General features: G+C 39.4%; 2 protein-coding genes across 2 annotated transcripts; one reads left to right on the top strand and one right to left on the bottom strand.

The window, feature by feature from the left end:
• Positions 1–804: 804 nt before the first annotated feature.
• LOC120791673 (porphobilinogen deaminase-like) lies at positions 805–10882 on the bottom strand. Its single transcript, XM_040130223.1, has 14 exons — positions 10632–10882; positions 8639–8692; positions 8170–8242; positions 7694–7743; positions 7031–7086; positions 6430–6507; positions 5389–5466; positions 5215–5290; positions 4904–5017; positions 4766–4804; positions 4504–4623; positions 4346–4399; positions 3897–3983; positions 805–3731 (listed from the first exon to the last, which is right to left on the bottom strand). Exons 1-14 carry the CDS (start codon positions 10653–10655, stop codon positions 3558–3560), a joined length of 1077 nt encoding a protein of 358 aa, XP_039986157.1. The 5' UTR covers positions 10656–10882; the 3' UTR covers positions 805–3557.
• Positions 10883–13059: 2177 nt separating this feature from the next.
• Positions 13060–25284, top strand: LOC120791672 (coatomer subunit delta). The gene is made up of 10 exons (XM_040130221.1): positions 13060–13291; positions 15020–15283; positions 18139–18318; positions 18593–18798; positions 18954–19115; positions 21222–21387; positions 21544–21691; positions 22066–22174; positions 22353–22557; positions 23593–25284. Exons 1-10 carry the CDS (start codon positions 13289–13291, stop codon positions 23680–23682), a joined length of 1533 nt encoding a protein of 510 aa, XP_039986155.1. The 5' UTR covers positions 13060–13288; the 3' UTR covers positions 23683–25284.
• Positions 25285–25753: the final 469 nt, after the last annotated feature.

Below are 25753 nucleotides of genomic sequence, written 5' to 3'. Positions count from 1 at the left end.
GGAAGTCCGCAGAGCTCAGATTGTCTAAGTGTCTGTTCATGTTACCTAGGATGAGTAGCGGCAGCCATGTTCAGGAATCGAAGACAATAGTGTGTCTAGCTCAACCACAAACTCACCCATTTGTCCTGGTGGATGTTAAGTGAGAACCAGAGTTTTACTGAAGCAGACACCATAACAGCATGGTTCTCGAAAGAGGTGTTTTTTTTTTGAGGCAACAGCTGAGTGAATTTCCATTTGTTGGAAATTACGAGGCCAGTCCTATTTCCTCACCCAGATAGATGGAAGGTATGGGAGAATGTGTAGTTAGTGGAGAGCACAGCTGGGTTTGACCAAAGTCTCAGTGAGCCAGTAGCTCTAGGGATAGCTGGTTAGCATAGGCAGGAAAAAGATCAGCTTTGTCATCTGCAGACTGGCAGTTCCACAACCCAACAGAGAAGGCACATGTGGGTGAGGAATATTGCAATAATTGGAGATTAGACAACTTTCTTTGCCTTTTGGCATAGTGATATTTTGTTTGTTTACCAGAGACAACAGGAATGGAGTGGAAGCATATACTGTCACTATAGTGCCAAGTACAGAGTTTAAGTGCTCAGGGCAAATAGGGCAGTTTAGCTTGTTGATGGCCTTGCTCGATGCACAGGTATACTCGCTGGTCTTTTCTGCAGAGTTACACACGAGTGTAGGCACTGTACAGCGTCTAAAACTTTTCCACAGTGCTGTTTTTTGGTCTAAGTTAAAGTTCAACAACTAGTGTCTGAGCTGTTATCTGATATATGATTACTAACAACACAAAAACGGGACAGGTATAATCCATGTACCTTTATTGACAATTGTTTGTTGACATCATTGTTTCCAATATGTCATGATGGACACATAAGTGGCAAAATACTTTGTTACTGAGTACTGTAACAAAGAAGCTAAACAGAAACATTATATATTAACTTGTGCAGAAATTAAAGCTGAAAAACAAATATGGCTACTGTTACCTCACATTGTCTCAGGAGGCTTAAATTAAGTATATTATACAAAAAATACAATAACACACTGGCTGTACAGTGGGTTTACTGATACAGAGTGAAGATTTTCAAAGAAAAAATAGACATAGTTCTATGTAAGGCAGATATACAGTTTACTTAGGCAAATATGATACATGTACTGATGTGGCACTTTGATGGAAACTATAGAAAGAAAAGTGACATTTCAGACATGTTTATTTCATTAGGAAAGTTATTAAGGTCAGCAAGCTTGAATCTATCTATCTATCTATCTATCTATCTATCTATCTATCTAACTTTTGGAAACACTTCAATTTTGATATGGGAGTACAGCATTTTACATTACAGCAAATGCCATTGATTTTCGTTCATTTTTTCATTATACAGAAAACATGCAACCTGCTAAAATTTTGAATAGCTCTGGATTAACTGTACAGAAGTGCACTGCATTTACCAAAATATATAATTTCATAATTATTACTTCTATATGTTGTAATTAAGACTTAGCATCTCATAATTACAGGATAAAGATCTTAAATATCGAATCTGTATCTTCACAAGATAAAGATTGTGAAGATACAGATTCCATATTAATGAGTTTTATGATTATTAATTGTCTTATAATCATGAGATTCTATCTCAAGAAAAAATATAAATACAAGATCCATCTCACAATTATTAGTAATCATCTTATAAGTAGGAGATACGAATGTTGTATTTATGATACTAAGTCAAAATTACAAGATTAAGTCATAGTTATGTGACAATGATGCTATAATTTTGAAATACAGAGGTAATAATTATGAGCGAAGGTCTCTAATTTTTGTTTTGTTTGGTGAATGCAATGTGATTCCGCAGAACTACATAGTCCCATCAGCATGAATGAGCCCATAATGGCAATTTAATCAAGCTTTGAGCCAGCATACAGCGCGGGGCAATACAGCTGTAAAATACAGTGACGGTTTAAAGTAATAACCTGCATTATTTTCAGTTAAATAAGGTCTGGTTTGCTACTTTCTTTCTTTAACACAACAGTAATTTGCCCCATAGTAGGTTAAGAGTAGGTCAGCTTCTCTGCCCTTTACCTTTTAAAACAGTCAATTATACTACTGCATAACCACAACTGTAGAATTTACACCTTACTTAAAACTCATAAGCTAACAGTTGATGCCTAGTGTGGCAATGCAAGCCATTCTTTAGCGATATTACATCCATTTGTTGAAGATGCAATATCAGCAAAGCATAAACAGGACAGAACTGTTGCTATACAACAAGCCAACACAACAACACATTTAAAATCAGAGCAGAAAACTGAAAACGGATGCAGGGATTGTTGTATGCTGATAGCTCCAGTGTAAAACAGGTATTCTCCCGTCATTTATTGAAATTGAACATCAAATACTCTCAGTGCAAAGCTGTACAAACTTAACACCACTAGCTTTGCCATAGGTGGAGTAAAACAAAATGCTCCCTACAGCTTATCATCATGCATATCAAATAAATTCTCTTTGTAGAAGAAGTCGCTAGCACACTCTTAAAATGTAGTAAACCTCCATAGCAGAAAATGATGCATTCAACATTAGCTGAATAAAGATTATGCAGAGAAAATACTTTTGTTTTAGGAGGCCAACGTAATAAAACACTATACTATAAACACTAATTACTGCAATGGATGAGGTCTGATCAAATACCTGTGAACAGGAAGGTCAAGAAAGAAAGTCAACAATGACTCTTGGCCACAGAGTTTAGAGTTGATGAATGAATGACTGAATTTACATTTCTATTTACATTTCTCAACTTTCACACCTAAATGAGCCCCATTTCACTGCAGAATTGCCTGCACGGAACCGGAAAATGTGCCCACATGCTTGGAAACTCGTCTTTTGTATCATTAATAGTCAGCTTTTCCAAATGAGAACGCTGCTAAAAGCTAAGATAAGAACTCTGATATAACTTCTCTTTTTTTACCTGCTTGTGGCAAACATTACTGGACACTGATGAAACATCCTCTGGGAAACATATTTGAGAAAGCTGAATTTTAGTGGCACTCCATTTACTGAGACACTGATGCTATATTGAAAAAAGAAAAAAAAAAAAAAAGGCTTTCGCCATGAGGATATCAGCCAGAGAGGGTACTGTAAGTGCTGACGACGGTATTTGAAGGCAATTTTGTGTTTCCCCACTGATAATCCCAGCAAGGCAGTTTCTACGTGGCTCAGGAGATGGTTCCACGAGGCACTGCATGGAAGAGTAGGCTGGAGCCAAGACCAAGAGTGTTGCAGACTGCAGTGATTATGATAATGACAGTCAACTGAGCAGCTTTGTACCAGACTGAGCACAACATTGGTCCAAGTAGTGTTTGAAATCCTCAACAATTTCGTCTGCTGTTGACTGAGCTCACCTGGTGCAAAAAGAAGACACCGCGCCATTTGGTACTTTTCGCTCAAGTCAAATAAGTAACATAAAAAAAGGAATTCAAGTTTTTACTCGACACAAGGCTGTGACTGACTGTACTCAAGTACCCCGGTCACCTCTGTAGCCCTCCCCCTCAGCACAGCAGGATTATCTGGCGTCATTGAGCTGCCTGGCCACCGTCAGGATCTCCTTGGCTCCTTTGCTCAGCAGCAGGTTGGCCAGGTCGACCCCCAGCCGCTCGGCTCCGTCCTGGGCTTCACCCGAGATCTTGCTGGCTGTCACTCCCACTCGCTGGACCCGTTCATCCACCTCTTCTAAACTCTGTCATGCATAAACAAATTAACAATGTAAAGTTTGGGAGGTGGCATTAGGGCCAACACACCAATGAAAAACACACAATTTCCAACTTGTCGCATTTCCCGTCCAGTACCTTTATGTTGGTGATGTCAAACAAGTCATTTTTGAGGTTTTTAATGACGATTTTACCTTGTCAGCAGCAGCGATGCTAGTCTGCATGGTTTCCTTCAGACTGTCTGATCCGTCTAGGCTGTACACTGCCCCCGTCAGGTAGAGCTGGGAAAACACAACAACAAACAGTCATTCAACTTTTATACTTTTATAACTGAAGATGAATCTGTATCCACTATTATTTTTTACCCTGTCTGTTTCATTTTTCCTTGGTTCCAGACCTCTGGAACCAAGAGAAACCAAAATCTCAGACTTCTAGAGGCTATATTGGTACCATTCATCGGAATTCTGATATGCTGGAATGCAGTTATATGAATAACTGTTCTTCCAATTTTGTTTCTGAGATATTATTCATGACAAAAGGGATAAAAAGCAACCCATAGTTGCTACAGTGACTTACGCGTGTGTGTGTGTGTGTGTGTGTGTGTGCGCCTGTTTTTGCGTCTTTCTCTACCAAGCATTCTTACCTGGGAGTCTTTGACTTCGGTGTGTACAGCCACTGGAACGCTGCAACCACCCTCCTACAAATGACAAAATATTAAATTGAATACACTGGGTTCTCCATGATCATACAGTAGGAAAATGATTTGAGGATTGCGTGCTTGTGTGTGTTTGTGTGGTGTACCAGTTGTTTGAGGAAGGCTCTCTCAGCTATGCAGCGCAGCACAGTGTCAGAGTCATGGAGGACACACACCATTTCCAAGATGTCTGCATCTCTGGCCCGTACCTCAACTGCCAGAGCCCCCTGAAAAAGAGACACACATATGGATTTTTAACCCACCCATATGAATGTTTTGTGTTATTATTACCGTAATCAATGATCAATGATCCATCAATTATCCTCCTGTTCTATGTATGAGTCACGTTTTGCATCCCACTGTTCTTACCTGGCCCACAGCGTACATACAGTCTTCAGGCTCCAGGATCTACCAGAGGAAAAAAAAAATCAGACAGTTTGACCTTTAGATGGGAAGAGTCACTCAGAGATAAATCACACAGAGGACTTGATATGATCAGAACTGTACCTGGCTGATCCGGTTCTCCCAGCCCATTCTCTTGAGGCCGGCAGCAGCCAGGATGATGGCAGCAAAGTCCATCTTCTCATCCAGCTTCTTCAGACGTGTGTTCAGGTTGCCACGCTGAAGACTACAGCTAAGGACAGAAATGTTCTGGCGTGGCAACAACTTCCCTCATGAGAATAATTATTCTTAAACCTGGAAATCAAACAGACAAAGCATCTGTTTGATTTCCAGGTTTAAGAATGCAGTAAAGTCAAAAATAACTTCCGTCTTATTTACAGCTATTATCTTTCATACAGTGCCTTCCAAAAGGATACAATATCTTTGAACTCCAAGTGGGGGAATCTCTTCTTCAGCTGAGCAGCGCGGCGGAGTGAACTGGTGCCAATCACACTACACACACACACACACACAGTATGAAGTCAAGCTATCCATAACTCTGATATGAGTGAAAACAAATACAACTTGTTAGATTATCCATTGGACTATACCTGTTTTTTGGCAAAGTGTTAAGAGTTTTCCCGACATTTTTTGGATGTAAAACCACTGCATCATGGGGATTTTCTCTCCTAAAAGCATCAACAAAGCAAAGGACATTGAGTGGTTACGGCTGGTCAAAAGACAACCTCAGTGAGATTACACAACAATTCCTGTAGCGATCTGCAGAATGGACAATAAGCAACATTTGACTTGTACTGAGTGCCAACATGGGCCAATAGGAACTGTTCCAACAAAGGAAGAGCTTATGTCCACAGCCTCACCATCTCCTCTACTCCTCTTCAGTGACAGTGGCTTGTAATAAACAATGAAGGCCTTCTAATATGGTTTTACACTATACTCTCAACCAGACTGGGACTTTGTCATAAGTCATCCTCCCTTTCCTGTCCCTCAAATACTGTGCCTTTACCACCAACATTTACCTTCCAATACAAGGATAAAAGCAAAAATAAGTTTCTTAAAAGGACAAAATGGATGAAAAATCTGTTTAAAATACAGACAACTATATGAATGAAGGTTGAGTTTTTTCATACAGAGCTATGTTTGTATCCAGTGTGTGATTATCTACATCAGTTACTCCATGACGTGATTCACCTGGGAAACGTACAACCTTTTTGAAAAAAGGGAAAATTTGGTCAATAACTGAATACTGTCATTATAGTCTTCTAGCACAAGAATGTGAGGAGAATTAAAATTTCTGTCTGACTTTAAAGGAGAAATTCTGTAGCAGTATTAACCTTGGAGCTAAAACTACGTATATATGTAAATGGTGCCATGTCAGCCTGTGGCAATGTTAGTGGCTTCCGTTTTGCAACGTCCGCCATTTTTGACTATTTGAAAAATCTTAGCAAGTGAGGTGCCCGAGGCTATTGTGAAATTGTTGAAGAGTGAGTAGAGTTACTAATTCTCAGGGTACAGGCTGGAAAAGTAACTTTAAAACTCAGTGGCAGGTGAGGCAATTCACCCGTCAATCCACAACCAACATGACACATCGTAAATGTGTACGGACAGCCTACTGGTGTGGGCGCACTTACTTCAGCACAGCTCCAATGGTGAATCCGGGAGGCAGAGTGGTGGGAAGGTCTTTCAGTGAGTGAACAACCAGATCAACCCTGTGGGACACAGAGGAACACAGTCATGTAGCAAAGATGCTCCTTTTATGTTCCATGGTATAATACAGCCATTCATTGTTGTGCCATGTTTGATATCTTCAAGGCAGCTACAGAACAGAGACACCTTCAACATCTGAGGCTGGAGAGAAATAAAAGCGTTTCCCTCTTTAATCTGAAGCCTGCCATGGATGTTCTTACGGATTTTTTGAGAGGATACTGTAGGTAGGAAAAGTGGCCTGGTGAATAATGATGACTTGGGTTACTGGGGCTTACTGGGGCTGATATCAGTATTTTTTACAAGTCATACAGCAGTCATGGTTGTTATAGTGTTTTTTTCCTTTTTGCTATGACAAAATGCTGAAAATTCGTAACTTTATAATTGTAACTGGCAGCTACAATACAAAAGTATCAGTCTTCTAAAGTCAAACCCTTCCAGTTAAACCCTAACAGTTAGTGTCCGTTGGTGAAACAATGCTGTGAAGACAGTATGGTGTCAGCCAAAGATGACACCGGGCACACTCACTCATTCCTCTCAAGAGCATTCTCCAGCTCTTTGGTGAACAAACTCTTCTCCCCAATCTGCATTAAAAAAAAAAAAAAGAAAAAAAAAAGTGATTTTTTTTTTTGGTTACATTGTTTCTTTACATTCATCTTTTACAATATAGTAACAATAAGACATTTATAAGTTAGATGAATGTACCATATGTATATACTGTATCCCACCAGGTATGAAATCATAGATTATTCTGTTAACTGCAATGAGTAGTGAGTCTGAAGTGTACTTTAAAGCATTTGTGTTTTGGACTTAAAGAGCAGTAAACTTGAATTGTCTGTCTATTGCTGATGTTGCTCTGTTAACGCTCTGAAACGAATAGTCAAGAAATAGACAGTCGATTAACAGAAAATGAACTGGCAACTGTCTTGATAACCCTTTAACAGTTTGAGTCACTTTTCAACCAAAGAAGCCAAGCACTTGCTGGTTCCAGCTTAAATGTGAGTGTTTCATTGGAACATGTCACCTTGGGCTCTGGGACATTGTACTGGCTGTGTTTAACAATTTTCTGACATTTTGTAGACCAAACGTTTAATCCAATAATCAAGAAAATAATTGGCAGATTAATTGATAGTGCAAATAACTGTCAGTTATGGCCCTCAATGTGTGTATACTCATTTAAACAAACTTCACCTTTGACAGAGCTGTGTCAAGGATTTTGTCTCCTGTTGTTGACATGCCAACTGAAAAACAGAAGATAGAATGGTTCAATAATATGATTAACCCCAAAGAATAGTGAAAACAGTTGACAGAAGACAAACTGTTACATGCATCCCGAGTTCTGACACGGCGGACATTCAAGTGAAATAAGGCACATTGGAGGTATAATGCTTAAATTGTTTAAGTGGATCGTTAAGTCATTGATCAGTGTGTGTTAAAGACAAAAAAAACACCTGTGTAAATGCCATGACCATGAGCGCCTCAGTTAGTGTTTTTCCTGTGCAGAAATGGGGGTAATTTTACAGCGATTTTCGACATTTATGAAGTTAAAAAGGCCTCTGTGATTTTACCATGCGCTAAGAAATATGTAACACAGCTAAAGAGTCATACATTACATGCACAATGCATTTTTTTTGTAAGGATCTCTATCAAAAAGTGAAAGTTCTCACCTATTTCCAGGTGGATGTCAGGGTACAGTTCCTTCAACTTGTCCGCCACACTATCAGTCTGGATGCGAGCCAACTGGAATAGAAGAACACAGCAGCATGTGACTTTGGCTGGATGTATTGATACTTGTTTAAATTTAAACACCCATCCAAAGAGTCAATGACCATCAGATCAGTGAGACTTACTGGAGGAGGAACAGTTATCTTAAAAAGACATTGTCACGCAGGAACTACGTTATCTCTGCAAGAAGCGCTCCAGACATCTTGCTGTGCTGGAGGAATGGTGCATTAGATAGCTCAAAATTAACCGACACATTAAGCTCTGCATGAGTTATAACTCACATTCAAATTATAGATAAAAACTAAGTCAAAGTCAAAAATATAAAATGGACATGATCCAAAAGCCATCCGCTCTGAAATGCTTATAAAGTTAGTGAGCATAACTTAGGATTGAATAAAGATAGTTCTTTACCTGGCTTTTGCGGGTTCCGATCCGGATGACCCGACTAACCTTGCCATTCCCATCCTGCAGGGGCAAAAGAGAAGTTTAAATTCACTTTCTGCAGAACCTCTTCCCGATATTATAGCTGATGTCCTTTAGTCACTCCTGCACATTTACAACCACATCTAGATAATGCACTGAGACATTTTTTCTGCTCGCCCTCACCCTGATGTACTTGTAAGGTCCATCCTCCATAATTCAATGTCCGTACTGAGCGTCTGCACTGTAGAGGCTATTGTGTACGCTGTGTGGCTGGGACTGCCTGCAGTGTCTTGGTAAGGAGCTGTGCTGAGGTCATATAGCCTCTAGATAATGAACAGTGGTCTTTTTTACCAGACACCACCCCCTCCTACAGGACCTCCACCCCAAGATATCTCTGGTTCTAAAAGATAAGTGTGCCAATTCACTGAGTCCGTTATAGAAGGCAGGGAGGGGCAGCTAAAGAGGGTCCTGGGTATAAGGTGTGGTCATAAAACATATTGTGTGCGGAAACTTTCCTCCTCTGACACTTTTTATTTTCTGAATGGTCAGGAGCCAGCAGCATAGTTGCCACTGATGAAAATAGAAAAATACTCTGAAATTATGAAAATTTAAAATCACAATTCTCACTAATGTTATAAACGCACACTGAATAGCTGAAATATGAATGTCCATTCAAATATTTCTGTGTATAAAATGAGGTAACATACCTTTAACAATGTGCACTGACATTATCCATAAAAAAAAAAAAAAAACTGTCTACACGTATTATTTCCACGTTAAAAACTGGTGATGAAGAACTGATAATGCTCTATCAAAAATGTCATTGGCCACTTTATTTTGGCGGCTAAGCCTGGCAAGAGAAGGTGGAGGCATGCGACTGGCCGAGGGTTGAACAGGCAGGGATTGGTGACTACAACATTGTTATGATAAATTATTTTATGAAATAAACTATAGAAAGATGTCCTGGGAAATATACCAATGTGAAATAAAAGATCTTTAGAAAACCTGGTTTTAAAAATAGAGGAAGATTCCAATTAATCCCTGCTACTCTGAAAATACTGATAAAATTTCAAACCTAAGATCTGAGTTTTAATAGTTTATTAAGCTATTTTGCAATTTACTTTTTTCATGTATGTAATGTTCTGTAGTTATAAAACGTGATTATTTATGACAATATATCTAATGTCTTTCTTTTCTTCATGTGTTGCTATTATGAGTTTCCACTGACATAAATCCTCTTGTCAAAATAGACCTTTGAAGCTGCATTTTTTAAACAGTTCTGTCTCTTCTGCTTTTCAAGAAACTACACTCAAAAATCTACCACTTTAATAGTACCTAGATAACCGCCAGGTTACTATTTTGTAAAAATGACCAAATATGTTTTTAGAAAAGCTAATAATGGGCACACTTCCATTCGGCATCGGTGAAATAGAACAAATAGCACTTTATTGACTATGTTTGATAACAGCAAAACCTGTTTCCCATGTTACTATTAAATAAGAAACCCTGAAAAAAAGACATTACACACGTTAACGTCAGTCCATAGAACTAACATTAAAGGCTGTAAAAGTGCCTAAAATACCAAGTGTTTCTGCTTGGTTTCTTAGCCGAATGTCAATGTTACTTCATCTCTTCAAAAGTCAACCGCCATTATATTTTTCGAGGAGTCATTAGCTAACATATCTGCCAGGTCATCTACAAAGATTGATAAAACGGTAAAAACTAAAAGCCAACAATTTAGCCTGCTCATTTGCCTTTTCTAGCTCCTATCTGTCAATGTTTTACAGACCGCCCTCCTCTTACTTTTTATTGTCCAATGGAAAAAAGAATACTAAAAACAGACATAAACATTAGCCAGTCACCGCGCTCGAAATGACAGCGCCCCCCCCCCATACGGAAATGGCGCTCGCCATGGCAGCGGGCACTGAGTGCGTGCTTGGAGCATGGTGCAGACCACCGGCTCAATTGGATAAAAACCTACCGGAGAATTGTTCTCCTCCGACATGTCGGTGATCCGCTTCACTCTGTCGATGTTGTTCGAATCAGCAGGGCGTTTTTATAGACAGAGAATCCATTAAAAAAAACCATGAGATCCCTGGAAATAGCCAGAGCAGCTCGCTCATGCAGCGCCCCATGAATGAAAGCGGAAACGCTGGTGTCATTGGACTGGCTAGAGGTCATTTCCGTGTTCCGTGTACCAGTTTCCTCTTGTGGAGAATATGCAAGAAGTCCATGGATTAGGAAGCCACGGTCAAATAGAGGCATCGGTCTAATGTGTGTGTCGCGGGTGGGTCCTTTTTCTGCGTTAGCCGTGTAAAGTCCCAAAATCTTCATTCTATGTGAAGAGAAAGTGCAACAATTTACTGACGACTCCCGAGATCAGAGCCGCTGTTCTATACTTAGATCATCAGGGAGAACATTTTTTAAGTGTCACTGCTGTGACTTTTATTTTAATTCAAATGTGACGTGATGATGTGGCCATGATAAATACTACCGGTATTTTCAACTTTGAACTTGTACGTCAAGTGCCACGGCTAACTGTATCGATGAGAATATAATGCCATAAGAAAAGGTTCAGACAATCTTCGGGGAAGGAGTCAGAGAAATACTGAATACAGCTGGCCCCTTATACTTGTAGCTTTCTTGAATATATTAGGGAATGGACCATTTAAGTGTGTTTAAACCCCCACCTCTCAATGAATAAATAGAGCTGAGAGTGTGGGTCTACATTTTCCATACACAGTCTAAAATGATGACATCTGGTGGCCAAGTTAAGTTATTGCAACACTATGAGTTCTGTGGTATTGTGGTGGAGTATAATCTTCAGCTGAGAATGGCAACTTGTGCCACTATCAGAGTAGACATGTCCAAATTTGCTGTAATAGTTTTCAGTATCAAAAAGGCCACGGGTAGCTTAGCCAGCTACAGGGCCCCAGGGGCAGGCCCCCAAAGTATAGGTCTTTCTCACGGCAGACGATTTGTTTTGTCATAGTAGGAAAAGCACAGGCGTTACTAAAAACAATAACGATGGCTCTGTTCTTTTCAAGTGTTCCAGTAAGCCATGACAGTGTCACGGGTTTTCTATGCATTTTCTTTTAGACTATTACCTAATTTAATTAAAACACAATTTAATTAATAATTGAGATAATGAAGGTCTCAAGACTGACTTTTGTCACGCAGACCCTCTTCAAGACAGGGCCTAACAGTTAGTAAAGCAGAACTCACCTTAAAGCCCTCATGTCCGTTGATATTGTGCTTTAGTGGCACATATTGCCAAACAAACTTTTCGGTTAAGTTAGCACAAACCACTTACATAAGGCTAGAGGGTTTTTTTTTCCCAGTTGGTAATGTACTTTTAATAGGGGCGACTCAAGATCGCATAAAGCTACATATAACAAAATAACATCTGGCAATTCAGGAGACGAATTCTCTCTGACCTAGCAGCTTGTTCATCTTTGGAGTTTATAGAGCAATGAAATACTCAATAGCCCAGAAACTGAGTGGATCTTCGAAGAAGTTTTGATTTTTTTTTTTTAAAAAGAAGCATTTTATTATAATCGCTGAACATACAGTGGCGCTTTAGTCAGTGTGATTAGTGCAACATACTTTTGCATGAAAAACACACACAGGCTTATTATTGTTCTATGTTTTAGACTTTTACTTCTCATGTAACATACTACGTGTAATCCACCTGTTTTAACCAGTGTATTTATTGTTTTGCGTGTATATTATTTTGGTAATAGCAGTGCAGTCCACAAATTCCAGTATATAATAAACCCAAAATAATACATGAATCATCTTACATGTACACTTATTCATTTGGCAGAGACTTTTGTTCAAAGTCATGTAAAAATGAGGTACAATCCAAGCTGCAGTCAATCCAGGAGAAGTCATTTTAAAATTGCACCATGTGAAATATTATGTGAGCAGTGACTTCTACAAAGATGTATTCCAAAAAATAATGACTACGTGATAATCTATACTAAAGTGTACCCACCACCATGGACCCAGTGTTTCCATGTCACACACACACACGCCACATTGCAGTAGACGCATATTAAGTAACTTCATGTGATAAGATTATTAGTGTAGAAAGGCATTAAAAACACTCCGACCAAACAGCACAACGCTACATGATAATGTTTTAGTACATTTTTAGTAAAACGTCTGAAAGTTTAAATGATGTTGTATTAATAATGATCGCTGTCAACGATGATGGGATGCATCAGTGAGGCAGACCCTAAAATATTTCAGTACCTGACATATCAGGATCGCTAATTCGGCAAATACGAAAGAAATGAAAGGGAGACGTAGGGCGCTCGTAAATCGTTGGCACCATCTGGGAAATCTAAACAAGCGGAAGAAACGCCTGTGGAAGTAGCACCAGGAACTTATTTATGCAACAAGGCCAACATTTTGGGGCCCACGTCATTGGTTTCCACGGTGGGCTGATCTAGCGCTGCTCTTCCGGTGGAGACGTGGCTCTGTACTGCTGCCATATTGACGCTAGCTAGCTAACAATCATACAACTGGGAGTCAGCTGCATATTCGCACGTTGCTATTCCAGAGTGATTAGAAAGCCCCCAAAGCAAGAAACGCGAGAGACTGAAGATCGTCGTACCATAGAGAGAGACCAAAATGGTGAGTGACAGTCGAAAATCAGGATATTTTCCTGCCTTTTATCGGGCCTAGCAATTATCATAACATTGGCTAATCGGGCAAGTAGCTAAAGCTAGTTAGGTATCAGTTAGTTAGCTTCTCCAGAAGCGAAATAAGAGGAAATACAGACGTTTCTCTTTGTTGGTTTTAATGCGTCAACGTTATATTTACTTGTAAAAGTTAAGTAAATGAACCATCCTTTCGTCATACAGAGACAAATTTCAGGTGAATAGGCGGCACTGAGTGTGCAGACATTGCTGACGTTAACTAGCTTTACAAGCTAGCGCTACGGTTACCTCCTGTCACTAGCCGGATCCGAGCTAACGTTACCTGCTGTCAGATTGTCCTCAGCCAGACAACACTGGATACCGTGCTTAAAAAAACCGTTACCATATCTGTATTTGTATTATCATTGTGGTTAACCAGGTACGACAGGTTGTTTTTGTCTGGACTATTAACGTTAACCATAGTTGTTGCTTGTGCATATCAAGTTGAGATACATTGCGCTGGGGATCTTTCAATGCCAGCTTCAGCCATTGTCAACGTGGAATGATTGCTGTTCCTTGATTCATTTACTAGCGTGAAATAAATTGTTATTAATAGCGAGTTTACATATATTAAGCTAAATAGTTTTGTTTAAGTTAATTTAGTGTTATGGAAACGTCTCTGTCCACGATGGCTGTCGTTGTCTCTGGCGTGATGAGAACGTTTCACCAAGCATCATTAAAACTTTTGTGATTCAAAGTTTGCATTGCTTCTTTGCTGGCTTAAACACAACTTAAAAACTACCTAACGTCTGTTGAATCGTTACCCACCATTGTTAAATTCGGCGTACATGTTTTGTCTGCCGCAGGAATAATTCGAGTAAAATGTCAATTTATATTTTGAGATTGCCAGCTACTCTCATGACATTCATTACCCGAAGGTAAGCATAGTAGCTGTCTTCATTACTTCACAAGCTGCAGTATTATTGGAATATATATCTATATAGATCTATATATCTGTGTGTGTATGTGTGTATATATATATATTCATGTATGTATGTATGTATATAAAAAAATAAAATGAAATGGGTATATACAGATAGGTGACAAATTAAAGGAAAATCCTGAAAAATTAGTGGAGAAACGGGATAACTGTGCCCCAATCCACAGCGCACGAGGGGTCACTGAGTGGTTTGATGAGTACGAAAACGATGTGAATCATACACCATGGCCTTCACAGTCCCCAGATCTCAATCCAACTGAACACCTATGGGAGATTTTAGACTGACATGTTAGACAGCGCTCTCCACCACCATCATAAAAACACCAATTGAGAGATTATTTTAAGGAAGAATGGTCTTGAGTTCCAGAGACCTGTAGAATCAGTGCCAAGGCGCACTGAGGCTGTTCTGGCGTCTTGTGGTGGCTCAACACCTAACTAAGTTACATTATGCTGGTTTTTCCTTTGATATGTCACCTGTCTGCATGTGGTGACAATATGAAATTAGTCATGATGATGTTTAACTAGGGAAGGTTTACTCTCCCCTGAAGCAAACAACCATTTATTGGATGAATGTTGATTTGAAGTTAAAGTAAAAGGGGGAAATGTCACCTTTTTTGATTGTACATTTTCGTTACATTTGCATATTCAGACTGTGAATGTCCAATGTATTAGTACTAAAGGTCTCTAGGCACAATAACATTCATGTTTTCTCATCACGTACAGGTGCTGTTGGCAGCGGCGGTGTGCACCAAGGCCGGCAAGGCCATTGTATCGCGGCAGTTTGTGGAAATGACCCGGACGCGTATTGAGGGTCTCCTGGCTGCATTCCCCAAACTGATGAACACGGGCAAGCAGCACACCTTTGTGGAAACAGACAGTGTTCGCTATGTGTACCAGCCGCTTGAGAAACTCTACATGGTCCTCATCACCACCAAGAATAGCAACATCCTGGAGGACCTAGAGACACTCAGACTCTTCTCCCGTGTGGTAAGAAAAAATGGAGCTGACTTTCTTTTTCTGTCTATGCCTATACATTAAATCATGTCAATCATCAGGGAAATATAAAGTTGACTTTGTCACATGGCAATGTGTTTAACATGATGAAGAAATGAAAAATTCTATATTAGGAAGGTAACTGCAGGGACTTCAGATGAAAAATAGCTTTAAGCTAACTGGTACAATACAGAAAAGGGTAACATTTATGTTTAATACTGTACATTGTCTCATGAATAAAAACAAATTTTAAATGTAGGTTTATCTTAACTTTTTATAACTCAACATAAAGATCTGTACTTTTTAAGGATGTTCCTAATGACTAATTTCCCTGTTCATTGAACAGAAATATAAATTTGGACTATTCGATTAGGCAGGAGTGGGTGGGGTGGAGGTGATGCTCCCCAAAGTCCGCCGGCCCACCCCTGCAGTGGGATTTCTCCCGGTGGCCAGTCCAACTATGACACATGGTTTGTTGTCAATGTGTTTGTTTGAGAGAGAGAGAGAGAGAGAGACGGAGAGAGAGCAGGACGAAGAGGGGCTGAGTGAATCGTTGCGCTTAGCACAGCTCTACAGTGAACCAGCGGCACAAAACATTATGTTACAGGACTTTTTATGTTGAGAAGTGTAACCCTGCTTGTTTACAACATCCAGGCACCAGCATTGGAAGAGGGCGGCCGCCGTGTGCTGGGGCCTAGTGGTGGGCAGCTGCATAATATCTTAGTTGCCACAATTAACCAGCATTATACATGAATAAAATATCAATAATTAGTTTAACAGGCTAGTATTTCTGGTGCCGACTAGTGAGGGCAGCAGCGTTTAATTGTTTAGCCGACTAATCACGCTCATCCCTAGTACTTTTTCACATGTTGGAGACAGCAGCTGTGACCAGTCCCCAGGTTCACGATGACTCCTTTTGAGTTATTGTATCATGCACTGAACCAACCTCCAACATCTCACTGCATATGATGGCAAATCAGTGGCATGGTGGACTCTAGATATCCAACAGGTTTTACATTTGTAACCTAAAAACCTAAACCATGGATTATAGTCTGCTGCTGTAATTATCCGATTTAAGTGCATAGACACAACCATTTATGAGGAATTTGATTTTTTCCTGATCTTAATAATTGTCACTTTGATCATGACACTCACGCTGTCCTGTAGAGCTTGACAAGTAAAGATAACTGCCCTAACAAAATTTTAAAAAAGAAAAAACAATCTATGTCAGAGGAAATTGTACAACTACACCTTGTAAAACTGTTTAGCTCATTTAGCAAGCAGATTAGTTGTCAGATCAGTCTGTCAACAGTAGATCTGTTGACAGACTGAATTTATGATTTGCATGTATCAGAAAACTATTGAGCACTGCCTTCTTCCTTCATTTTCTGATAAACATCATTGCTGCACAAGTAAATTGACACCTTTTTTATGAGTTTTCAGACTATTTCAATTTAGTTGATAAACAGGGGTAGACAGAAAATTTAAATTGTGTGTAGAATTTGGATGTTTTGATTACTAAACTGATACACCTTAAACTAACAAAGTGTGGGGAAATACTAGCACTGAAATGGAGTCAGGGTTGATGTTTATTTCAGTATCTTTTCACTTTGTCTCAGAATTTAAATTACAATACAAAAAGGAGTAAGGATGTCGCAGTCAAGTTTTTTTGGCTTTGATCCTGATCCAAGTCTTTTTAATATTGGGTGTCTACTGATACTGTGTCCAATCTGATATTTATCTTTATCTTACTAAAATCTTGATTTTAATAGTCTGTGTATCTGACACATCGAAATAACACAGCAGTAGACTACTTAATCTCACACATCTTGTTTTTTATTAGCTTCTTAATCCAAATACCACAGGTCATGGTTCAAAAATCTAAAGTTAATAAAGTTAAATTATTGATGTGATGAAAATGTGAAAGTTGAATGAAAGAATGAAAGTGAGGTGATGTGATCTGCTAGAAAGAAGTCGTCTTACCTCTAAAAATGAGAAGTTTGTTCCTGAGAGTTTTCTAAATTGCTTTGCTGATGATTATTATCGTTAGAGCTTAGTGAGTCTGTGTATTTTTCCAAATTCAATGTCTGAACTCAGAGTCACTCACTGCTGTGCCCAAATAATGTTTCATATTCACACATGTAACTTTTCAATGGCTTGTGTAGTGGATGCTGCACTGTAGAGCCCAGCTGTTTTTAAAGGAGAGGAACTGCAACACTAGGAGGCTGAGGTGGACAAAACACAGCAGAGCACAGTAATGAAAGGATTGGGTATTAATCTGTGTTATTTTAGGCATACCAATCCACTAAATGTGCCCAGACTGGGCCCGATAACGATCTTCAGAATTGGCTCAGGACATCTCTAATTAAATGATAGGCTACAAGAAGTTACCTTATGTTATGTAATGTATGTAATGAGTGGTTGATAAAAGGATCTTCATTACAATGGCTCAGAGCCTGACATCTGTATTAATACAAAGAGCTTCAAACTTCAAGCTCTGCTATTAATACTGTACAGCAGCTGCCATTTCTTTGACATGTTTAAAGTTGTAGGCAAACGGCTTTTCAAAAATAGGTGAATGGGAAAATCGGAAAACTAGCCATGTTGATGAAGTTCAGCAAAAAGAACCATTCCTTAAATGATTTTAAAGTGTTATGTAGTATTTTTTTTATTTAGGTTCACTTAAATCAAGATCAGTCAAGCAGTCAAGCATTTAGCCTAGTCTGAAATCATTTTGCTTTTGCTTTTCTAAAATTTCACATCTCTTGCTCACTGCAGGTGTGCCAAATGTTAAAATATTTGCTCTGGTTCAAGTGGCTGATATTCATTTCTTTTCCTTACCTGTTCAGATCCCAGAATACTGTCGTGTGCTGGAGGAGAGCGAAATATCAGAGCACTGTTTTGACCTGATCTTTGCCTTTGATGAGATTGTGGCATTAGGCTACAGAGAGAACGTCAACCTGGCTCAGATCCGCACCTTCACAGAGATGGACTCCCACGAGGAGAAGGTTTTCCGTGCTGTCAGAGAGGTGAGATCACACTGTTATGACTGGCTTATTTATTGGATAAAATAAGATTTAACAATTACTGCGGGGAAATTGGGTCATTGAAGTGACAAAATAAGGGGATACTATAAAGAAGCAAAAAGAAGATACTGAATTTAGCGAATAGTTAAATACTGTTAGTTTTATGTATTTATTAGGTAGAAATATAATGTAAACTTAAAACACCAGTGAAAATGATGTAGTTCTCTCTGTGTATTATTACCATATACTTTAAATATTGTTTTTTTTAAATACACAGACCCAGGAAAGAGAGGCCAAGGCAGAGATGAGGAGGAAGGCCAAGGAGCTGCAGCAGGCTAGGAGGGACGCTGAGCGTTCTGGCAAGAAGGTGCCAGCTTTCGGCGGCTTTGGCAGCGCTGGCATGACCAGCGTCTCCTCAGGGTCCATCATCACAGACACCATTGTCGAGCCAGAGAAACCCAAGATCACACCTGCTCCAGTCAGGTACAACTCCAAGAAATACACAAATCAACTGCTTTTTGATTTGTACAGTGCTTGTTGCTGTTGTATTTGTTTGCATTACCATGCACATGGACTTTTCTGGCCAAATATTTTAGTTTTGCATAAACTGATGAAGCGTTGTGGGTTTTTGTTTTCAGACCAAGTGGACCCAGTAAGGCTCTGAAACTGGGTGCTAAAGGGAAAGAAGTGGACAACTTTGTTGACAAGCTCAAGTCTGAGGGCGAAACCATCATGCCCACCACAGGAAAGAGAGGCTCAGATGTATCTAAGGTTCTGCCACCACCAGTCAATGTGGAAAGGTACAGACACGACATGGTCTATATGATTAACTGATGTTCATTTTTCTAGTATCATTAGAGGTCAATACTTTCCAATGGTCCAAGTGACCATAGTTGGCCAGGTCAAAAATTCCTTAAATTAAGGGTGCTTCGCTGTTTGCATCCTGTCTGTAATTAAAAAGAAAAAAAAAACATAAGATACTGTAGATTTTATCCAACCATACAAGACTTAGCCCTGTTAAATTATGATCGATTAAGTGCAAAAGTCATGTAGATGTGTATTTTCTCTTCTGACTTTACTAACACTACATGCACTGATCATGATGGGGCTGGGAGAAAAATCTCAAACAACAAGTTGGCCAAATGTGATTGAGAGCTTGAGAGCTGATGAAGCATGATTGGTGACATAGTGCTGTGTAAGTCAAAACCAATAATTATGAGATAAATATTAAGTGGGTGTAGCATGATATGATGAACAGATATTTGAGAGTAATATGCAGCTGAACCTAAATTCAACAAATAAATTGTAAACTTGGCACAAACAAAAAAAAAATATATATATGGAATGTTACTTCATATTCTCTTCTGTAATTGTCCCTTTCCTGTATATACAATGAATTTCAGCAATTTAATACAGCACTTGCACCACATTCGAAAAGATGTGGACTTGAATGCAATAGTAGCTGCATTTAGTCCTACTCAAGTTTTTCATGAGGCAGTGTTAAATTCAGTGAAATAATAAGCATTAATGTTACATTTGATAAGAATAATACGTTTGTTTGACAGAATATGAAGAAGATATTTGGATTCTATATTAAAATCATATTGTATAGATATATATATTTAGTGTTATCTACCTCAAATATGTTTGTCTGATTGCAAAACCAATAAGTGAACCTCCCTCGTCTTGTACTAATTAGCTGCTCATTTCCATTAAGAAATAATTTACCCTTGCTTTTAATATAGAGTTTTGTCTTTCTGTGATGGCCCAAATGCTCTTTTACAGAGCATTTGGGCCATCACAGAAAATTAATCTACTTTGATTAATTTGTGGCATAAAGATTTTGAAAACTACCATCTCTTCAATATGAGTGTATCTGTTTTTGATGTCTCAAACTGGTCTAACCCCGGTGTGAAACGATACTAGGATTTCAAGTATATGCAGTAATTAAGCTGGATATCGGCACCGAGCATCACTCGTTGTGTTTTTTTGTTTCCTTGAATATGAAACTGTGTAAAGTGCACATTATAGGCTAAATTGTAAACACGTTTCCAAGTTATAAAACTGTGGGCCAAGGATTTATTTTTCAAAACGACTAAATATGATGCATCTATATTTTTTAGGCCTACATGTGCAAAACAGTCAAGCAAGAATAATAAAAAACCTGCACCATTTACAAGGGGATCATCATTATGGACATTAAAAACAAAATGCTACAGTTGCGCATGGACTGTCAGTAGCAGATGCTTCAACAGACACACTCTTCAGTTGTCAGTTTGAGCAGAGACAGGGCAGAAACTGACTGTCTGCTCACTCACTACTTCCTCTGCACTGTTAGTGCTGACAAGACATCGGCCTGATACCCGAAGATAGCTGTTAGCTAGTGTTAGCTCCTCGTAGGGACAGACTGAATAACGTAGAATCCACACACTGTTAAGTTGACTTCTACGGCTTTATATCTTGTACCCAGAGATAATGTTGCTTCAACAAACTGAGAGCTCAGATTAGTGTGCAGGTTTTTCCCCCCGTCTGTCCGTCTAGTAGATGCAATCTCCAGAGTCGCTACTAGATACTGATCCTGAGTTACAACAGTCCAGTAAACTACGGCGGGTCCTCATTGATGATGTAACTGTTTACATAACAGTTTATGAAGTGTTGTGAGTGAGGCGGCTAACATAGCCAGCTATCATCTACATTACTTTGTAACCTGGAATAACCTTTTCCTGCAAATTGTAATAACGCGTTTTCCACAAAGTCCACACTTAACACATCATTCAGGCTTTAGTCAACCACTTCCAAAAAGTAACAACTGAACGGAAAATCTTTTTTTTTTTTTTTTTTTTAAACAGTCCTATACAGTATATACATATACACATATATACTGTTTGGGTGTGATTTCTCCCCAGTGTACATCTGCGTGTGGAGGAGAAGATCTCGCTGACTTGTGGTCGTGACGGCGGCCTACAGAACATGGAGGTGCTGGGCATGGTGACGCTCCGAGTCACAGAAGACAGGAACGGACGCATTCGCCTTGTTATCAACAATAATGACAACAAAGGATTGCAGCTGCAAGTAGGTCAACACGTATCACATAGTGACAGTCATTGAAAAAGGGGGGAAATATCATAATAGTGGTGTATTAAAACACCTGCTAATAAAAGAGAATAATAACAAAAGTTAATAAAAGTTAAGGTGACAGTCAGGTTTCTGTCTGTCTTCTCTGCTCAGACACATCCCAATGTGGACAAGAAGTTGTTTACAGCAGATTCAGTGATTGGACTGAAGAATCCAGAGAAGTCCTTCCCTCTCAACAATGATGTTGGTGTGCTGAAGTGGAGACTACAGACCACAGACGAGTCCCTCATACCTCTAACCAGTAAGTTCTAATACACGTGCTTTATCTGGGGGGTCATGGACCAAGGCCATTTTAAAGTGATGCTGCTTCTCTATGTTTATTTCATTAGATAGTCTGAGCCATATGCTATACAGTTAATGTATTGTCACATTTTGACACCTTTACACAGTGGACACATGCATATGAAAAAGTTAGGGTGATAACATCATCATATGCTAACCTTATTAACTTAACATCTGTTTAGAGTCCCTCTATTTGCCCCGATTGTCCTAACCACAATCCAGTATAGTGCCTTTGATACTGGCATAATAAAAGCAGTATTACAGTACACCTGAACAGTGTCCTGCTGCAGTCTCAGCCCAACTTCTCTGCCCCCCTTCTCATCTATCTCACAGTAAACTGCTGGCCTTCAGAGAGTGGTACTGGCTGTGATGTCAACATTGAATATGAGCTGCAGGAGGAGAGCCTCGAGCTCAATGATGTGGTCATCAGCATCCCTGTACCGTAAGTACATTTATGTATGTATACGCTCTGACTGACTTTGGGTCATGGGCTGTTAATGGATTAAAAGTGACTGTTTGTAATTGTAGTAGATATATGGCATCACATGTGTCTTATTAACATGCATGCCAATTTCAAATGTTATGTATTGACCTGTTTCCGCTTTCCTTCTCCTCTGCAGATCTGGGGTGGGAGCTCCTGTGATTGGTGATTTGGATGGAGAGTACAAACATGACAGCAGGCGAAACGTCCTGGAGTGGTGCCTACCTGTCATTGATGCCAACAACAAGACCGGTAGCCTGGAGTTCAGCATCGCCGGACAGCCCAATGATTTCTTTCCTATCAGTGTGTCCTTTGTTTCCAAGCGCAACTACTGCGACATCCAGGTGGGTCACTGAACTGAAATACTACCTTTCATGGGTTTCTGTGTGTGGTTGAAACCTTGCTGGAGTGTCAGTTGTAGTGATGAAGGCAGTGTGTAACTGCGGAGCCACTGAGGCGAGATCACTTAAGTTTGCCACTTAAGATCCTCATTTCTGAACCTGAATCAGTTTTCCTACATTTTCCTGTTGATTGTACGTGTCCATTCTCTGTGTGTGTATTTAGTTCACTATAATTATTACAATAAGTTGACTAATTAGCTGATTTATTTAACTCCAAAATATGTATCGGCCACAAAAACCTAGAATCAGTGGAACTGTACTGTGAATTTCGGACAAGCTTTTTTCCGCTCTTTTTTGACAGTTCATTGACAAAATGATTAATCAAGATAATAGTCGTTAGCTGCAGCTCTATTACCATTTTGCACCTTTGAATTTTGTCTGACACACTCAGAAAGCCTATCAGGTCAGACTGCACCTACATGTTTACCAATGAGCATTTAATGATCAACGACAACCATCAAAGCCTCTTGGACACCCCCCCCCCCCCCCAACAGTGACCTGTGGCTCATTGGAGTTTTGCTGTCTGAATTGACATTCTCAACAATAATAGCAGACAGTTTTATTGCCATTTGGCAGAGAGAGGGAGGCAAAAAAAACACCCTTCGTTTAAACTGTCTTTAGTTGTTGAAGTAAACTACGCTGGTGCTCCTAAATTTTATGAATCTCCAGGAGCCCCAATCCTCTGACAAAAGTGAGAAAATGTGGGTAAAATGTTGACGAATTTTATGTAGAATAAGGTCAAGTCTGCTCAAATGCCCAAAACATGTCCAGTACAGAAGAAAGTATGGAGGGATGTTTTCTTTGACATTGCATGAAAGAAATGTTATGGATAGATACTGTATATAGTGTAGATTCAGTATGTGCAGATAAAAGTAGAACAGTTGTAGTCAGTGCTGATTGTGCTCAGTAACGTTCCTTATGATAAATTACTTACATTCTGGTAATTAACTTTTTTTTCTTCCCCCCCCCTTTTCCCAGGTTACCAAAGTGACTCACGTAGATGGCGACAGCTCCGTTAGATTCTCTTCAGAAACCTCCTTTGTTGTCGACAAATATGAAATCCTGTAAAAATATTCAGAAAACGACAAAATCAAAAAAATCACCAACAAAAAAAGTCCAAATCTATGCTACAGAGAAAGATTGAAGATTTCTTGCCTGCCCACCCTGTATACTATTTCAGAGACTGTGTACATCGACAGGACTACGTCAGCCCTCTGGCTAAGCCTCTTCCTGTGGTGGAGCAGAGCAGCGGTGGTGTATTTATATGTTTGTATGAGAGAGGATCATCTATATATAGAGTTAATTGATCAGGAAAAACCAACAAAACCACACAAAAACAAAACTACACTGATGATGTTGTGTTGGTCAAGCAGAACTGTAAAGAGAACTTCAGACAAAGTAGAGGATGACTGCAGGGGTGAGGCCAGCGTCCATCTCATCATCAGTCTTTCAGTAAAACGCTGCCAGGTGGTAGAGAGGGAGAACAGGGACCTGAGGCCACTGTATCAGTCTCCACTAGAATGAGCGCTGGTAGTTTAGCATCCTCCGCAAACTATCTCCTTCACACTCACATTGCAATTGTTCATCAGTTCTTGAATGGGGCTCTTGCTTTTTCTTTTCAGATTTTCTTATCCATAATAATTGAAGCCTTGTAGCTGTTTCAGTCTTTATAAGCCTGTTAAATCGTTAAACTATTGTGATTTGCTCTATTGGTATCTCACTTCAAATTCTTCTTTTTTTCCCTTTCTGGTGAGAACACTGATTTTTCGGTTTTTGTAGAGAGGTGACACATTGGTTCTTCGCTGCAAAGCATAATATGGCTCTGTGCTAAACATACTGTCTGTGCTGTCTGCGGTTATCAGTAAAATTGTGTCCTTTTATTTTTAACTTTGCAATTTTTTACTGTTTGCTGTATAATTTGTCATTGTTTACCACTAATCTGAATATTGAAATTTGACATTGAAGAGCGGGACTTTGTAAGGGATTCTCAGCTGCAGGGCAAAGTTAACCAGTAAATACATTTGACTTTTGCATCTGTTGAATTTTCTTATGATCTTTTTTTTTGCAACACCATTGCAACCACTCCTCACTTTGTCGAAAGGGAAAACCATGTTTCTGGTCCGTTTAAGTCCAACGATCAGCCCCTAGATATGACAGAATAAAAAGTACTTTGAACATGGCCCAGAAACAACATGCAAGCCCCTAATCTAACATCCCAGAAGGCGTTTTAGATCTGAGATGGCAGCGGAAGTGTGTTGGCATGATACTCGGAATTCATACACACTAGTAGAGCAGGGATCACAGACTGCCGGCCTGATATTCAACCCACTCCCCTTGCATCCAAGGTAAGCATAGAGACTCCTGGAGCCCTCACAGAGAACTCTGCCGACACCCCTGTTCTTCCACCCAGTCATCCTTTACTTACACTCTCACAGTACATCAACATTATTCAAAATATATTTGTCTTTCATGTTCTTGTTTTGTTTTTTTTGTTTGTTTTTTTTTGTACTCCCCAAATCTCAACTTAGCAATGGCTGTGTGGATATGGGGTTGAAAATGGCTATTTTGAGCATTTTTAACTAAATTACTGAAGGGGAATCTTAACATTCCAGTGTACAATTAGAAAAAAAGAATCTTTAAATGGAATAAAATGTATTATTGAAAATGTAAGTCGGCCTTGGGTTTTTTTTGTTGTTGGTATGGACCTAGATAGCTTTTTAATTGGCACCAGGAACTTAGTTGGAAATCATCAATCAAATATGTTGCTATATTATAGTACAGTGGTTTTGGCTCTCTGGCTCTGGGCATCTTATGACTGGTTCCATTAGATGTAGAGTCATTTAGTTCAGTTACTAGCATCTGAAGGAGTTTTAAGAATGACGTGTGTCCCTCTGTTGCTCGCAAGCCAGAGTTTCTTTACATTTTAATGGCATATAGCATTGGATCGAGGGCAAAGGAAAACTACACAGTACATTTAGTGTATGACTAAATGAGCCACCAAGCATACATACTCCTTGTTATTTCTTTAGCTATGCAAAACATGGGTTTCCTGGACTGATCTCCTCGATTGAAATTTGAAATCTTAATTTCGTTGTATCTCACGCACGTGATGACGACTCAGTCACCTTTGAAGCCCGCG

The sequence above is a fragment of the Xiphias gladius genome, chromosome 7 (genome assembly GCF_016859285.1).
Source record: "Xiphias gladius isolate SHS-SW01 ecotype Sanya breed wild chromosome 7, ASM1685928v1, whole genome shotgun sequence".
NCBI lineage: Eukaryota > Metazoa > Chordata > Actinopteri > Istiophoriformes > Xiphiidae > Xiphias > Xiphias gladius.
The sequence above is the reverse complement of the archived record's forward strand: the minus strand, read 5'-3'. Positions and strand labels throughout refer to the sequence as shown.

Excerpts from the sequence above, each read along its gene's own strand:
- LOC120791672 (XM_040130221.1), top strand. Across the intron at positions 15,284-18,138 it reads TCAGACTCTTCTCCCGTGTG|ATCCCAGAATACTGTCGTGT; the intron begins GTAAGAAAAAAT and ends TTACCTGTTCAG. Across the intron at positions 18,319-18,592 it reads TTTTCCGTGCTGTCAGAGAG|ACCCAGGAAAGAGAGGCCAA; the intron begins GTGAGATCACAC and ends TTAAATACACAG.
- LOC120791673 (XM_040130223.1), bottom strand. The coding sequence starts at position 10,655 with ATGTCGGAGGAGAACAATTCTCCG. Across the intron at positions 5,291-5,388 it reads AACACTTTGCCAAAAAACAG|TGTGATTGGCACCAGTTCAC; the intron begins GTATAGTCCAAT and ends GTGTGTGTGTAG. Across the intron at positions 3,984-4,345 it reads CCGAAGTCAAAGACTCCCAG|CTCTACCTGACGGGGGCAGT; the intron begins GTAAGAATGCTT and ends GTGTTTTCCCAG.